At 39.1% G+C, this 17,686-nt stretch overlaps 1 protein-coding gene across 1 annotated transcript in view; it reads left to right on the top strand.

Annotated features, from left to right (window-relative positions):
• LOC143030188 (retinal guanylyl cyclase 1-like) overlaps positions 1 to 17,686 on the top strand; it is a 171,952-nt gene that overhangs the window by 84,428 nt on the left and 69,838 nt on the right. The window contains exons 5-6 of the mRNA XM_076193350.1: positions 2,472 to 2,648; positions 10,257 to 10,416. Coding sequence (XP_076049465.1) covers positions 2,472 to 2,648; positions 10,257 to 10,416 — 337 coding nt within the window. The remainder of the gene's footprint in view (positions 1 to 2,471; positions 2,649 to 10,256; positions 10,417 to 17,686) is intronic.

A 17,686-nucleotide genomic window follows, 5' to 3' on the forward strand; every position in this document is an offset into this window, starting at 1 on the left:
TATCCAGACATAAGGTCGAGAGTGGTAAAGACAACGATGTTTTCACCAAAGAAATGAAGGAGGTCTTGCAATACTGGGGTAAGGTGGCGATCAAGAACAGGCAATTTAATGAGCTCTTGAAAATCAACAACAGGATGGAAGGAACCATCTAGTTTAGGAACGAATGCTAAGGAAAGGAATCCATGAATACTGGGAGTTAGACATGGCCATTAAAAAAGAAAAATAAATTCTAAGCATATCACTGCCAACTGCAACTTAAATTCCCTCATCTTGCACATTGGCAAATTTTATCTATGGATTGTACTAACCGTTTGGCATAATGCTGAGGCCAAGGGTACCATTACCGAATCTCCAACCAGGCTTTCTAAAAGGTAGGAATATCACTGACCAAAATGTTGGACTTTCTGATCACGCCCCACAAGGCTCAAATGCGGAGGAGTTCTGAACACATGCTTCCTGGATATCAACCGGTCTTTCGACGCCACCTGGCATTAGTTGATACTCTTCTTTTGCCTGAATTTAAGTTATTATCCACATAAGACAACAGAAAACGACGTTCAAAACAACAAATATTATTTTGTAATCATGTGGAGCTACGGTATTATTTTGAGTGTGACTTTAAATAAAGGCCAAGGTAACATAAGTTTTTCCTTCCTACTAGCTATAATTCATGTTACGAAGGCAGGCATGCAGCCGTAACATTTTTACAGGGTAAGCTAAAGTTCCTGGACAAGGCTTTGCTTTCTAATACTCTTATTCTTTTTATGCCTGTTTCAGGTTTAATGAATTTCATAGAGGCCAACTTGGTAGTTAGTGTATGTATGAATTACGGTGTTAGGGGAAAACAACTTGGGGTACAAGAAAAGATCCTGTACTATGGCTATAAAAAAAAAATGTTTCCAAGAAAAATCAAACTATGTATTAAATAACAGAGATCAACACACACAAACACACACACACACACACATGTGTATATATATATATATATATATATATATACATTATATATATATATTATATATATATATATATATATATATATATATATATATATATATATATATATATATATATATATATATATATATATATATATATATTGGTAGGAGGCCATGTTGTATACATGATTTCAAGAAGTCTACAGCGACAATGGCGTTGTTGAGCTTATATTGAAGCTTTAATTTGTCTCGTGCAACAAGTTTCTGTGCTGGTTCCAAATAGCTGAGAAGGTGTCCAAAAGACATTTGGTGCGGTTTTCTCTTTTTTATTTTCTCCAATACGTATTTCGACCTTACTCGGTCATCCTCAGGGAGGGAGTTACAATGTTTTGGTTATTACAAGTGTTTATGACCTCTCCCAGTGTTCGGCCAATGTACGCCCTGTATATAAACCCTTGTAATCACCAAAACATTGTAACTCCCTCCCTGAGGATGACCGAGTAAGGTCGAAATACGTATTGGAGAAAATAAAAAAGAGAAAACCGCACCAAATGTCTTTTGGACACCTTCTCAGCTATTTGGAACCAGCACAGAAACTTGTTGCACGAGACAAATTAAAGCTTCAATATAAGCTCAACAACGCCATTGTCGCTGTAGACTTCTTGAAATAATGTATATATATATATATATATATATATATATATATATACGCATGCACGCACGCAGACACACACACACACACACGGTGATGCAGTGATAGCATTTGCGGCCGTCACTACGGCGGTCCGGGTTCGAATCCGCCCAGGACTGAAATAATTTCAGTATCGCTGCGCTGCGAGTCATTACTCCAACTCTGGTGGGCGGGGAGTTGGGTGTGTGTATGAGTGTAAGGTCACAACATTACCATAGATCGGTCACATATGAGCTCTGAGTTCTCTTCCGGGAGGGAAATAGCTGTCGATCATGAGTCCAACAAATGATCTAAGACCATGGTGGTGAACCGCACACACACACACACACACACACACACACACACACACACACACACACACACACACACATATATATATATATATATAATTTATATATTATACATATATATATGTATATATATGTATATGTATATGTATATATTATATATATATATATATATATATATATATATATATATATATATATATATAAACAATGCAGGTTTTGTACAGGAACTTTGTGTCCATCTTGTACAGCCACAAGAATTGCTGTGCCACTTCTTCTTATGTGAAATGAATTTTCAAGCATTTGGACCCTGTTTGTGGGTAGATTTTTTTTTTTTTTTTTTTTTTATAATTACTGAAATACCTCAAATAAGATTAGCTTGTACTTCTTTCTATTAATTTATAAATGACATTTTTATAGTGGATAAAGATCTCTGACATAAGTTCTATCCACAACTACCGGATGATTTTTCTATTTGCCTATTACTCTATCGTGTTGCATTCCAAGTAATTTGCCAATAAGTGGTTACATACTTAATCCTATTACACTCAACAGATGCACAACCTCCGCCATGAGAATGTCAACAGTTTCTTTGGCCTATTGTGTGACCCTTCCCGCCCTGCTCTTGTCTTCGACTACTGTTCCAGAGGCTCGTTGCAAGATGTGATAAAGCAGGAAGATATCAAACTTGATTGGTCATTCAGATTGTCATTACTCACAGACCTCGTAAGGGTAAGTTGGTCTTTAACATATATCCACATTATTTTTGCACTCTACTCAGTTTTCTGAAGCAGCCAATGAATTTTCAGATGGTGCTTTACTTCCAATTGGTATAGAGCCGACAAATGAATAATTCCGCACAGTCAGATGTGTCCTCTTTTCCTTTGTAAAGCAGAACTACATACGCATTCATGCAGCCCTCCGGCACATTCCCATCTCTTAGGTACACATTAGATAATCTTATTAACCAATCCACAATAACATTTTCTCCCTTCGTCAGACAATCTACATGACACTCCCCTAACCTAAGTCCCTTAGCAACTCTCATCATTCTCAATGTTCTTAAAGGATTACTAAGGAAGAGCATGACAACAGGAGACCTTTTGGTCCATAACTAGGTTGGATGCGAAAAAAGTAAATATATGGAAAAATATATATGTAAAAAATAAAATAGATAAATAAGTAAATCAATAAAATAGCTAACTAGATAATGATAAATAATAAAAAACAGATAAATGGTAATTCATGATAATCAATTAATCAATCAATTATAAAAAGTACATACATACATATACCAAGGCTTTTTCCCCCTTCCAAGGGAGGTAGCCACAAAAGGAAAGGCATAAAAACACTCCCACCCATTTCATCCCTAAATACACTCCACACCCCTCCCACCCTTCCTCTCATCTGAGCACCTCCTGGATGACGGGTCATCCCTGAACCCTGCCCAGTCAGAAGCAGTGTCGCAAGACACAGTACATCCACAGCAAGGCCGTCATTTAATCGGCGACCCCCCCTCTCCGTCCCCCTTTGCATATAAGGCGAGGACGGGGAGAAATCCCTTCGGGCTGCGTCAAAATTTACTCACACATACTACCCCACCCCACATCCCCCCGCCTATTCCTCCTCATGCAGTCACAACATCATCCATATACAACCATTCTCCACTCACCTCTGTCTTCCGTCCTCTCCCTTCCTTCCTCCACAGAGATTCCCCTCCCCTTCACCCCATCCATCCACCTCATCTTTCTTCACTCATTCTTTCCATGTGTCCAAACCATCCTAATATTCTTTCATCAACCCTCTCTCCCAAATCCTTTTTCAACTCTATCTAGCCTAGTAACCCCCACCATACTTCTCAGACACCTCATCTCAAACACATTCAAACTCCTTCTCCATACAGTGCTGTTGGCACAATCACTCCTTCATACAGTCTCCTCTTCGCATCCATTCCCAAATGTCTATTTCTCATTACACTCAATCACCAAGGCATTTACTCGCTTCTCTCAATCTACATTCTACCTTCACTCCACCTTTTCCTGCTACACTTGCACCCAAGTATCTAAAACTATCCACTTCCTCCAGTCGCTCTCCCTTAATGTTCACTTCCAGTCTACTGCCACTTTCACCCCTTGTACATCTCATCACCTTAATAAAAACTCTTGACAGCTCCCAAAAGCTTTCCTCCTATCCCATAAATCTGCATAACCTCCCACAGTGCCTTTCTGTCTACCCTATCATAAGCCTTTTCCAGATCCATAAAAGTTCTCCCATAAGCCTTCCCTACTACACTCAACAGGCTAATCCCTCTGAAATTACTACATTCACACTTGTCCCCTTTTCCCTTGTAAAGAGGAACTATACAGGCACTACTCACAATAAATAATCTCACCAACCAGTCCACCATCACTGAACCTCCCTTTTTCAGACATTCTGCATGACATCCATCCAGACCAGGTGCCTTACCTGCTTTCATCATCTTTACAACTGCCCTCACCTCATCCTTCCTTATGAGATAAGATAAATGGCTGGCATTGCAGCATATTGCTTAGGTGTTTATCTAAATGAAGCTTAAAACTTCGAACTGTACTACTTTATACTGCCTCTGCAGGAAGTTTATTCCATTCATCTACTAAACTATTGGCGAAGTTGTTTCTACACACTTTCAAATTAATCTACTTAGTGGCAGATTGAGACTATAATTTCTTGTCTATTTTACATTCATTGTGAAAATTTTGTCATTTCTAATGTTGTCAAATCCCTATAGAATCTTTAATACCTGTATCAAATCACTCCTGAGTCTACGCTTGTTAAGGAAAAATAGATTCACATGTTTTAGTCGATTTTTGTATGGTTTATTTCTGATATTTGGAAACAGTTTAGTGGTTTGCCGTTGTACTTTTTCCAATCTGTTAATGTCTTTAATGAGATTCGGTTTCCATACAGAAACAGAATATTCCAAATGTGGATGAACTAACTAGCTTGTCAATGACAGATTTAGCTTTAAAAACCAAAAGATCGTATAATCAGTCCTAGAATCTTATTTACTTTCTCTGAGGCTGAAATACACTGCTTAGATGATTGAGATAATTCCTGATAATCACATCGGGATCCTTTTCACTGTCCATTTTTGTAAAGATTTTGCAAATAAGCTGAAATCGTGCTTATTGTTATTTTTACCTATATGCACAACCTTACATTTACTTGGGTTAAATTCTATTGGCTACTTTTCATACCATTGTTGTAGTTAATCTAAATATTTTTTAATATCTAATTGGTTCAAGTGATCATTTGCCATTCTGCGCATTTTTGTATCGTCAGCAAAGTTGGAGACAATAGATTTCAGTCTATGGCCTATATCATAATTAGCACAAGAACAGAACCCTGAGGAACTCCACTCCTAACATTTTTCTATCTAGAATATCTGCCATTTAAAACAACTCTCTATTTATAATTATTTAAGCAGTTACTAGTCAGCTTAATAGGTTATCACTTATCCTGTTAATTTAGCAAATAGTCTTTCGCGCGGGACGGTATCAAAAGCATTCGCAAAGTCCAGATATATCAAATTTATATATATATATATATATATATATATATATATATATATATATACATATATATATATATATATATATATATATATATATACATATATATATATATATATATATATATATTTTTTTTTTTCTCCATAATATGAGATGACTGTGTTTCCGTCTGAAACCATGCTGGCTATCATTTATCAAATAATTACTTTCTAAATGATGTTCAATATCTCTGATGATAGTTTCCATGATTTTTCCTATGATAAGCCTGTAGTCCATTGGCTTCTTTTGTCACCCTTTTTTAATATGCGGGTAACGTTTAATTTTCATTCTCTCGGGACATCTCTGAGATGATTGATTTTTTGAAAACCTTTGTATCTTACCTTTTTCTATAGCCCTATAATTTTCTTCTCCCATTAGTTAATCTATAATCTTGCATTGCCACAATCAATTAATCCCTATTCATCTATTTGCCTCCCTCACCTTGCGTTTTGCTTTTCCCTCTTCACTCTGTACCTCTCATACATTTCCCTATTTGTTCTTTGCAACCAATTCTTACATGTCTGCTTCTCTTCCACCACTCCCTTTATCTCCTCATTCCACTATTTGCTGCCTCACCTTCTGCCCTCTTCATCTTGACGCATATTATCATTTCCTCGTAGAAACATATCTATTCTTCTTCTACCCTTGTTTCATCTTTATTTTTCACTACCTCCCACACCTATCTCAGTTTTTTCCTGATATTCTTTCTATGCTTCTCATTTAATGTGTCTACTCTCAGTACTCCTCTACTTTTCCTCCATTCTCAATTTCCCTTCTACCAAAAAATCATTACAATCCCCGGTCTCTCTTCCGAAAACATGAACTTCCACAACTCTGAACCACCCTCCCCTCGACCACTCTTTCCTACGTATACTTATGTTTGTCTGTCTTCCAAAATACTGGGTTTGCTATCATCAGTTTCCTTTCTAGACACATCTTCAATATCATTTATCCACTGTGATTCCTAACTGACACCCTGAACCTCTCTACTACATCTATTAGTTCAATAAACTGAAGTATTAAGATTCCCCAACACCATTATATTTACACCCCTCCCAAAACTCAACAAAAGCTTACTTAAATCGACCCAAAGTACCTTTCTTTCTACTTCACTCTTCTCACTACCAGGACTGCGTGTACTAACCAAAACCCACATTTCCGATCGTACTAATTTAGCTTCTTTCCTGTAAGTTATACGTATGTAAAATATATAAAACAAAACTGAAAAAGAAATACAGTTTCCATATTGATGCCCTTCAATGAAATAACTTGGAAATACAATTGAAAAACTTAACCAATTCTAAAGTTAAATTCCACTTATTCTGCCCAAATCACTTCAAGTAGATCTGTTCAACCTTGTCGTTCATTCCTGTATGTACCCATGTACTCTCGCAAACTCTACCATATCGTACTTTTGTCGTATTTCTTAACTCCACACAGTTCTCAAGATCTCGTCCATTGTCTCTAGAATTCATCATCAAGGCTTCACTCCCACGCATAACAGTGGATACAAATATTTTATACATTCCTTCCATTGTTTCCCCTGACAGTCTTTTATTTCACCATACAATTCTCAGATTTCATTTTACCCTCTCCCTCTTCTTCACTCTTTGGCCAATCTATTCCTTCAATTTTCTATTTTAATTTATATCTACCCCCAAGTTCTGTTCTCTCCCCATTCAACTGTGCGTTGACCTTGTGCCTTTTATTCTTGGATACCACCACGTTATTCTCCAATATACATATTTTCAGTTTTCCCCTCCAACATAGCTTGTCAAATTTACTATCTATTCACTGCATACCTTTATTAGACTCTGCTCACAGAAAAGTATCATCCACATGCAGTTTTATATCTATTCTTGATCATTTTCTCCAGCTTTATTCCCCTAACTCCTGCATTCACTTCCCTCATTATTCTATCCATATATAAATCGAACAGTCATGGTAATATTACACACTCGCCTCAAACCAACATTTTCCTCAAAAATCTATATTGCAACATTCCCATTGTCCCACTAACTTCTTATTCGTCATAAAAAGCATTACTTCCTTTACAGTAAATCATTTCTCCCTCGACAAATATTTTTAATCTCCCATACAGTACTCTATCGTACGCCTTCTCCCGATTCACAAAATACAGGAACAATTGCTTCCCTTTTTTATTTATATTCTTTCTAAGCTGTCTCAGTGATCTTATCTATGCAAACCTTTCCTTTACAAATACTATACTGTTTCTCTCTAACCTTACTTATGGTAGTCCGTTGATATCGACAACAACGTCTCTGCTCCAGATAGGAATGAAGACCTGCGTGATGAATTTATTTAGGTTGACATGCGGATGCACTATCCTTAATCCCACTATCTTGACTCTCTGAGCTTCGGATCAGGTAGTATGGAAGCTTCAAGACAACCAGGAGACACAGGAAGCTGTAGGAGCCTGCTGTAGCATCCGTCTATCACGGGATTGGTCAACTTTTCTTCCCATTTGGATCTGGATTTATCTGGAACCACTCCGGAGACTGTGCTGCTATGGGTAAAACTACCACGAGACAAGTTCCCAACAACTGTGGTCTCTGGTTCATCAGAATGCACAAGACTTTTTGCCACAGCACAGTCAAAATTGAGAGAAACACTGCAAGATAGCAAGTAGTTTGAATTCAGTTTTCCTTTTCCTAGTCTTTGCCTAAAAAGGCATGCCCTACAAATCAGCAGGGGGTCTATGGATTAGTAGACGTCAGTTCGTGTCCATACACTGGTGGGCCTGTGTGTTATACCTCTTGGGCCCCCCATTGCTCGGAGATTCCCTGGTATTTAGCCTGGAGCTGCAAGGCAGCCAATTACCTTATGTAACCCCGAGGAGGCATAGCCAGGAGTCTTGGAATGGAAAGGCTATGTACTGGTATGGAAAAACTTACGCAGGGATTCCCTTTTCACACGATGCTATCCAGCATCAGCACTGTAAGCGAGACGATATAAGTGATCACTGCATCTTATGCTAAAAGAGCATACTTTATTACTAGCTTACCACACTTCACTTCACATTGCCCTATGTGTAAGAACACACTAAATACTGTTTTCATTGATCATGCTCCTCATCTTCCTCTTTGACACTTACATAATTTGCCTGCTTGCAGAATTGTATTCTATTTATTTATTTTTCTTCGATAGTCTTGAATACCCTCTGTCCCCGTTGTCATGCCTTCGAGGCTGGGACCTTTAAGGAGAATAACTCTATGCTAGGCCTTATTTTTGAGGACCACGCAAAGACGTAGAAAGGTGGTAGCAACAAAGAATTAGTGTTAGAATTAGATTTGTTCCATGAACAAAATATGTATATATACCTAAATATGTAAGGCATAAGTTCTACAAAAGTCATGAGCACAAACTTATGCACAAAACTCAAATTTGGGAAGCTTGTAGGCAGTTTTAGTAAGGTACAAGTACAAAAATGAACACGAGTTATATGAAATCATTATATACTGCTTGAAGATATGATGGTAGTCCATCAGGGTCTGAAGTCTATGCTCGCAGTAATGTGAGCACATTTGGCTTTGCAGTCCGAAGCCGGACACACAGAGGCACCCGCAAATGTGACTTTGGTAATTAGTAGTTAGAGCAGAGGAAGATGCGACTCCGTGTTATCTGTGTCTTGTGGCAGCAAGGTGGTGTCACCGATCCTCCTTGAATACAGCTCTTGCTTTGAAGGTGGCTGATGCCCAGGCTGTCCTGTTTACAGTGTCGGCCTCGAGCTCGTGAAGAATGATAGAGACTAATGTAGGGCCTGTGGAACTTTATTCGGTCTAGAACAATTCTCTTTGCCATAATGAACATGTGCAGCTTCTAATATAGGGAAAAATTACTTTGTGAATATTTAAGATAGTGAAACTCATCAGCATTATCACTTTTTTAACCTGAAGTCATATTTCAAGAGAGTCATATGTCAGAGAAACAGAGACATATTGTTATGTTTCAAGACATTTCCTTTGTCATAACAAATCTGTGCTGCATCTGATATTGGGCGAAAATATTTTATTAATAGATATGATAGTGAAATTCATTCATCAGCATTATCCCTCTTCAAACCTAAAGTTATTTGATATATTTCAAAACTATTATGTCTTTCCACTTTAGAAAAGTTTCCCATAGCTTATAATAAGAAAGTTTACCTAAGCTTGGAATTCTAGTCCTATCATTATCAGCTCCCCTCACTAATTTATAAATTTCCACCCCTTTCTCACCATTATTTTTTTTTTTACCCACCCCAATTCAAAGTCGCGTGAAAATGAAAATTGTGTTGTTAATCTTGTAGTCCAGTAATTTACATGGCTTATGTCAAAATCTGTTATGGTAACCCTTATATCTGACACTGCTGTATTATTATTGTTGCGGTTACTTTTTCATATGAAGAATTTTTCCTGCCCCTACAATCTATTTTGTTTTAGCCTGTTCACTATAATGCCAACTCTTACAGATTTTATTCTGGTCAATGTTTGACAATTTTATTCAACCGAGAGCGACGATCAAATCTACTATCTAGTATTATCCAGAATGCTATCTACAAAATGTTTCACTGCAGTAGAGTGGTTAAAAGTGTTCTTTGGGCATATCTTTGTCAAGAACACCTCAATTTTTTTTCTACCTGTCCCTAATTTAACCAGTTATTGTGTGACTTGAAAAACTCTACCGCTGTTCCCTTTTCTTCTTCCCCTGGTTACCTTCGCCGCAACTCTTCATTTTTCATCCACCACAGGGTATGCGGTACCTCCACAGCTCACCCATACGCCACCATGGTAACCTCACTTCACGAAATTGTGTCATCGACGCTCGTTGGGTTCTACGAGTCACCGATTATGGAATGCCCACGCTCTCCGAAGCTCAGAATTTGCCTCCGCCATGTTTTTGCTCAAGAGGTATTCAGCTTCAATCATCCTTCTATATGTTTTTATTGATACGGAAATTGTGGTTTCAGGAGGAGTGTATTTGCATAATGTGCATTGTCTATCTTGTAATGATGATAATCTTATGATAGAAAAGAAAAAATGTGAGGAGGGGGAAAGAGGAGAGGAAAGGGAGGAGGAGGAGGAGAAAGAGAAGAAAAGGGAAGAGGGGTGGAGAAAGAAGGAAAACAGGGAACGAGAAGAAAATCAAAAGGAGAAGGAAGGAGAGGAAGGCAAGGAAAAAGAAAAGGGGAAGAATATGATTGAATATCAGAAGAAGGTGTGGAAGGATCAAAAAGGAGTAGAAGGTGGAAGAAAAAATCAGAAGAAGAACAAAGGGAATATTAAGAGTAAGCAGTGGAAGGGGGAGGAGTCAAAGGAAGGAAAAGGTTAAGAGGGAGAAAGGGGAGAAGGATAAAAACAACAGCAGGAGTAGGAGGTAGAATTACCAAGAGAAAGAGAAACAGAAGGATGTGGTAGATGGAGAGGAGGAGATGGATGAAGAAAAAAAAAATTGATTAAGAGGATGATGATAGAGAAAAACATAGAAGGTGAAGAAAGAGGAGAAGGAGGGGAAAAATAGAAAGGGGAAGGTGGAGGTAGGAGAGATATAATGGAGGATAAAGGAAGGGGCCAAAGGTGTAGAAAGAGGAGGAATAGTTAGAGAAACGAGTGTAATGGGACTATTGAGAAAGGGGAGTAAGCGAGATTGAGGCTGAGTAGGGTAGAGACAAAGATCAAGGTGAGACTGAAAAGGTGGAAGAAGAGTAGTAAAATCAGAAGGTGGAGGAGAGGTGGAAGAAAATATTAGAAAAATGGGAAGGGGAGAAAGAGGAGTAAAATGAAAAGGTGAAGAGAGAGTAGAGGGAAGAGGCTGAAAAGCTATAGCGAGAGAAGAAACAGAAGGTGGAGAAAGAAGAGAGGAGGGAAAACGAAGATGAAGAGAATATGGAGAAGATGGAGGAGAACAAGATCAGGATAAACAGAAGTTAAGCAGAAAGGAGGGGAGGAAGAAAAGAATGGGATGGAGGAGGTTGGGGAGGTAAAGGAAGATGAGAAAAAGAAATTTGCAGATGTAGAGGAGGAGAAAGAGGAGCGGATAATGAGATGAGTGGGAAAGGGTGGGGAAGCAATTGAGAAGGTGGAAGGGTAGGGGACAAAAAGTATGAGTAGATTATAAATGCGGAGGCATAAAATGAGGAGAAAGTGAAAGGGAAGAAGAGAATGAGAAAAATATGAAAGCAGAGGAGTAAGATTATTTATTAATATTTATTTATTTATTCGTCTGTTTATTCATTCGTCTATTTACTATTAGTTAATTATTTTTCGTTTATTTTTGTCTATTCATCTAATTATCTATGTATCAATTTATTCATCTATTATCTATTCCTTTTTATTTACTCATTTATCTAGTTATTCGTCTATTTATTCATTTATTTGTCTATCTATTTATTTATTCATTTAGCTGGTTATTCATTTATTCATTTATCTACTTATCAATTCATTTTCACATTAATGATCATTTTCCACTCTTATTTTCCTTTTTCTTCCAAGTTGATCAAATTAAAATCTTTATATAGTTAAGCATTAAGTGTATTCACTTTGTTCAATAATCTAAACATTTCCTCTTCCATTCCTGACCTGAATATAGAGCTCTTAACACTTTAACGATAACACATGCCTGGCTAGCTTCATAGAGTAAGTTCTTTATTTTTTTAGTTTGATTCTTCTAACCCAGGGGTTCCCAAAGTGGTCAATATTGACCCCCAGGGGTCGATGAGACCATCCAAGGGGTCGACAAATAGCCAAGGGGTCGAAAGGGGGTCAGTAGATTGCTAGGGGGTCGATGAGACCATCTGAGTGGCCGAAAGGGGATCAGTAGATTGCTAGGGTGTCGAAAGGGGTCAGTAAATTACTATGGGGTCGAAAGGCAGTCTTTAAAATTAAATAATTAGCATGAAATGATCCTTATCTCTTCTCGTACTGAAAGAGTGAGAATAATCAACCAATCAATATATAAACTTAAAGAAAAACCATGTCAGTTCACTGTGAGTCGAAAATCCTCCCCATTTTGTGCATGTAGGGAGAATCTCACATACACACAATCCCATCGTGAATGAACATCAAGATGACGAGCTTGTGTAATATTATTGGTTTGAATATTACTTGTAGTAATATAATAAAGAATATATAATATCACTCTTAAAGCTATTGGTAAATTATAAATATTTATTTTAAAACGCTTATGTTTATGTATATGTGAAAATGTATCATTATTGGAACGTCGTCACCTTGATGAATGTTGTATATATATATAAGCTTCTTATTCAACCTTTCAATTTACCAAGCTAAAAACCTTTCTTTAGTAGTTGGAAAATTATAAAACAAAATACCAAAATCCATTTAGGAGAGCAGTGTAACTATAAAAGTACAATGTTTCTATTCTCACGAGTCATTTTCTAGTGCTGAAGGTTTTCTACGATTTTACACAACCATGAAAGCATCGATAGAATATATAATTCAACATTGTTATGGATTTAGTAATGCAGAGTAAATACCAATTACCATATCTGAAACAAAATAAATTATATGCAAATTGCCACAGACACAAAACCTGTGACAATGGTACTTCAGAACTACAATAAGTGATTTACGAGACCAAACAAGAACTACAATAAAGAATTAAAACAATAATGTCAATAACAAAAATGATAACAATCATTATGATGATAATAACACTATTGATAACTAGAATTACAATAATAATAACAATTATAAAAATAATAACAATAGTAATAATGATAATAATAATAACAATAAGGATAATGATAACAACTATAGTACATACAAATAACAAAGGCTTTTCCCCTTTACACGGGGGGTAGCAAAAAGAAAAAGGCATAGAAACCATTCCCACCCATTCCATCCCCTACATATTCCACTCCCCTCCACCCTCCTCCCTCCCTCTTATATTGGCACCTCCTAGATGATGAGTCATCCCTGCATCCTGTCCACTGCCCTGGGTCAGAAGCAGTGTTGCAAGACACAGCACATCCACAGCAAGGCCGCTTCATTAATTCGGCGATCCCACCTCTCCATTCTCTCATGAGAGAAATACCTTCGGGCTGCGTCAAAATTTTTCTGATGCATACTTCCTCACCCCCCATCCCCCACCCACTCCCCCTAATGCATCACACCATCATCCATACACAGCCTTTCTCCATTCACCCCTATTTTCTGTCCTCTCCCATCCTTCCTCAACAGATATTCCTCTCTTTTTTAATGCCCCTTTCACCCCATCCATCCATCTCATCCTAGGACGCCCCCTCATATTCACTCCTTCCACCTCTGCCTTCCACATTTCTTTTACTAATCTTTCTTCACTCATCCTTTCCATGTGTCCAAACCATCCTAATACTCTTTCATCAACCCTATCTCCCAACTCACTTTCCACCCCTGTTCTCCTCCTCACCTCCTCATTTCTCACTCTATCTAGCCTAGTAACCCCTATCATACTTCTCAGACATTTCATCTCAAACACATTTAAACTCCTTCTCTCTTCCTCTCTTATATTCCACTCCTTCATATAACCTCCTCTTAGCATCCATTCCAAGATGTCTATTTCTTATTACACTTTTAATCCACCAAGGCATTTACTCGCTTCTCTCAATCTACATTCCACCTCCACCCCCACTCCTCTTTTTCCTGCCACATTCACACCCAAGTATCTGAAACTATCCACTTCCTCCAGTCTTTCACCCTTAATGCTCACTTCTAGCCTGTTGTCACTCTCTCCCTTTGTACATCTCATCACCTTACTTTTGCCCACATTTATCTTCAGCTTCCTTCTTTCACACACCCTCTCAAACTCTGTCACTAGCTTCCTCAATCCCTCCTCTGATCCTGCTACAAGCGCAGTGTCTTCAGCAAACAACAACTGGCTTATTTCCAACTTTTCTCCATTTTCTATAACCATCTCTAAACCACTACCCACTAGCCTTGCATTCACCTCTCGCACCACCCCATCCATGTATAGATTTAACAGCCAGGGCGACATAACACATCCCTGACGAAGTCCCACCTTTACCTCAAACCATTCACTCTCTCCATTTCTAATCATAACATAAGCTCTACTACTCTCGTAAAAACTCTTGACTGCTCTTAACAGTTTTCCTCCTATCCCATATATCTGCAGTACCTCCCACAGTGTCTTCCTGTCTACCCTGTTGTAAGCCTTTTCCAGATCCATAGAAGCCCAAAAAACATCCTTACCTTTTCCTATAGCTTTCTCACATATCTGTCTTACCACAAAAATCTGATCTACACATCCCCTACCTGTCCTAAAACCACACTGTTCGTCACCAATTACTTCCTCTGTTCCTCTCCTAATCCTCTCAATCAAGACCCTCCCATAAGCCTTCCCAACTACACTCAACAAGCTGATCACTCTGAAACTACCACACTCACACTTGTCCCCCTTTCCCTTGTAAAGCGGAACTATACAGGCACTCCTCCAGTCCTCTGGCACTCTACCGTCTCTTAAACAAACATTAAATGACCTCGCCAGCCAGTCCACCATAACTGTACCTCCTTTCTTCAGACATTCTGCATGGCATCCATCCAACCCAGGTGCCTTACCTGCTCTCATCATCTTAACAGCTGCTTTCACTTCATCCTTCCCTATTTCTCCTCCATTTTCCTCACTCATCATTCTTATTTTCTTAGCGCTTTCCACTGCAACTACCTTTCCCTCCCTATCCTCCTTCACATTTAGCAACTCCCCAAAATATTATGCCCATCTTCCCCTTATTGCCTTCTCTTCCATCTGCACCTTTTACCTTTTCTTCTCTACTTGATTCGCCTCCTCTTCCTCTTTTAAATTCCTTTCAAAACATCTTTTTATTACTTTTAATATTTTCTGTCATACTCTTACCCCATTTCACATCTGCTCTCCTCTTTGCTTCCTTTATCTTATGCTTAACTTCCCTTCTCTTCACTTTGTACCTCAACCTAATTTGTAGCCAATCTATGAAAGCCTGGTTTTTCTCTTCTACACCCTTCTTTGCTTCCTCATCCCACCACTCACTACCCTACCTTCTATTTCCTCCCGCCCTTCTTGTTCCACACACCATCTTTGCACACCTTATGACTCCCTCCTTGAACCATCCCCATTCTTCCTCCACTCCTAGCTCCACTCTATCCTTCACTCCATTCCACTCCTCTCTCAGCTTCTTCTTATACTCATTCTCCTTTTCTTCCTCATTTAAGCAGTTCACTCTAAGTACCTCCCTACATTCTGCCCTTTTCCTCTTTCTCCACCTATTCTCCACTCTCAATTTACCTTCCACTAGAACAACTATAGTAATAATAATAATATTATTAGCATTAATAACTATAACAACACCAATAAAGATGATAAACTGACATAATTTGTGAATGAATAGTTTGGGGGTCTACAGAAAATCTTAAACTTTACTAGGGGGTTGATGAGCTGAAAAGTTTGGGAACCCCTGTTCTAACCAATTATTATTTGTTTAATCTCCCTCATGCATTTTTGTTGAGCCATTTCCTTCACACAATGAGACCCCTCAAAATTTTGCATTTTCCCAATGTGCTTAAAAAACGAAATCGGTCAATTCGCTTTTGTTTCTAGTGATTTTTTGATCCCAAAGAGATTTACAATTCCCATCTACATTCATTACATTATATCTGGTGTTCTTATTGATGATCTTTATTATACCTGAGATTCGACTATAGAAGTATTTTCCTATCATGCATTGGGCTAGATAGTATCCTACGGTGACGAAGTATGCTGATGAGGCTGGATCGACTCATCAGGAATGTAGAAATATTCCATAACCGTTGACAGAAGTAGCTCCAGTTGCGTGACTAGTTTGGAAGTTAATTTTTATTGGCCCGTCCGCCATCAGATACATAATACATTGAAAATAATTAAAGCTATGAACAAAGTATGCAAATAAATCTAGATATAAATATATTGAACAATACAACAGTGATTCTCGTACTATATATAATTTTTGAAACATACTGTATAATTTAAAAGACATGTATAATAAATTGATGCAGAATAATAATTTTACAAACAGTATAATGTGTACGCTTCGGGGACACTAGCAGTGGTATCGTGCTGCTACATAACCCCCCTCCGAGTTATTGTTGAAATGAGACAGTCTTGGAGGTTCGGGGCTGCCTGGAAGGAGTAGGAATGGGAGTGGTGTTGACGGGAGTGTCCGTGGGGTCGAAAAGGTAGGCCGGTTTGACGCGATCGATGGAGATGTGGTCACGCTTTCCGTTGCGTTTGATCGTGACCGTCTTTTTGGTGCGTCGTAGGACTTCGAAAGGGCCTTCGTACGGAGGTTGGAGGGCTTTTCTTACGGCGTCCGTCCTGACGAAGACGTGGGTGCACTGGAGTAGGTCCTGGCTCACGAAGGTTTTAGTAGACTTGGCGTGGCGTGGCGGGACGGGGTGGAGGTTGGCCATGGTCTCCTTCAGCTGGAAGGCGAAGTCGTGTGGAGTACAGGAGGTGGAAGGAGGCACGTCTGCGACAAACTCTCCAGGAAGCTTGAGGGTGGTGCCGAAAACGAGTTCAGCAGGAGAGTGGCCAATGTCAAGCTTGAGTGAGGTTCTGATTCCAAGGAGCACAATGGACAGGGCCACTGACCAGAGCTCATTGCTCTACCATGCCGTTGGCCTGAGGATGGTAACTGGCAGTGCGGTAACGGCGGATACCAAGGATGACCATTACCTTGCTCCAGAGGGTCGACTCGAACTGGCTGCCTCTGTCGGAGGTGAGGTTGGTCGGGACACCGAAGCGAGCAACCCAGTTGTCGACGAACGCTCGTGCAACGGTGTCAGTGTTGATGTCGGGAAGTGGAATCGCCTCTGGCCAGCGAGTGAAGCGGTCGACACAGGTAAACACGTACTTGAAGCCGTTGGAGTATGGGAGGGGGCCGACGATATCGACGTGTACGTGGCTGAATCTGGCAGAGACGAGCGGGAAAGAAGTTAGTGGAGAAAACGTGTGTCTCGTTACCTTGAAAGCCTGGCACTGGAGGCAGGTGCGGGCCCAGTGTCTGACATCCTTGTTAATACTTGGCCAGATGAATTTGGACGTCAACATCCGTTGGGATGCACGGATGCCAGGATGTGCAAGGTCATGAAGGTGGCGGAAGAGTTGATGGCGGAATGACGGAGGTAGGAAGGGGCGAAGGTTGCCGGTGGA

The sequence above is a fragment of the Oratosquilla oratoria genome, chromosome 12 (genome assembly GCF_046742065.1).
Source record: "Oratosquilla oratoria isolate Oo_2021 chromosome 12, ASM4674206v1, whole genome shotgun sequence".
NCBI lineage: Eukaryota > Metazoa > Arthropoda > Malacostraca > Stomatopoda > Squillidae > Oratosquilla > Oratosquilla oratoria.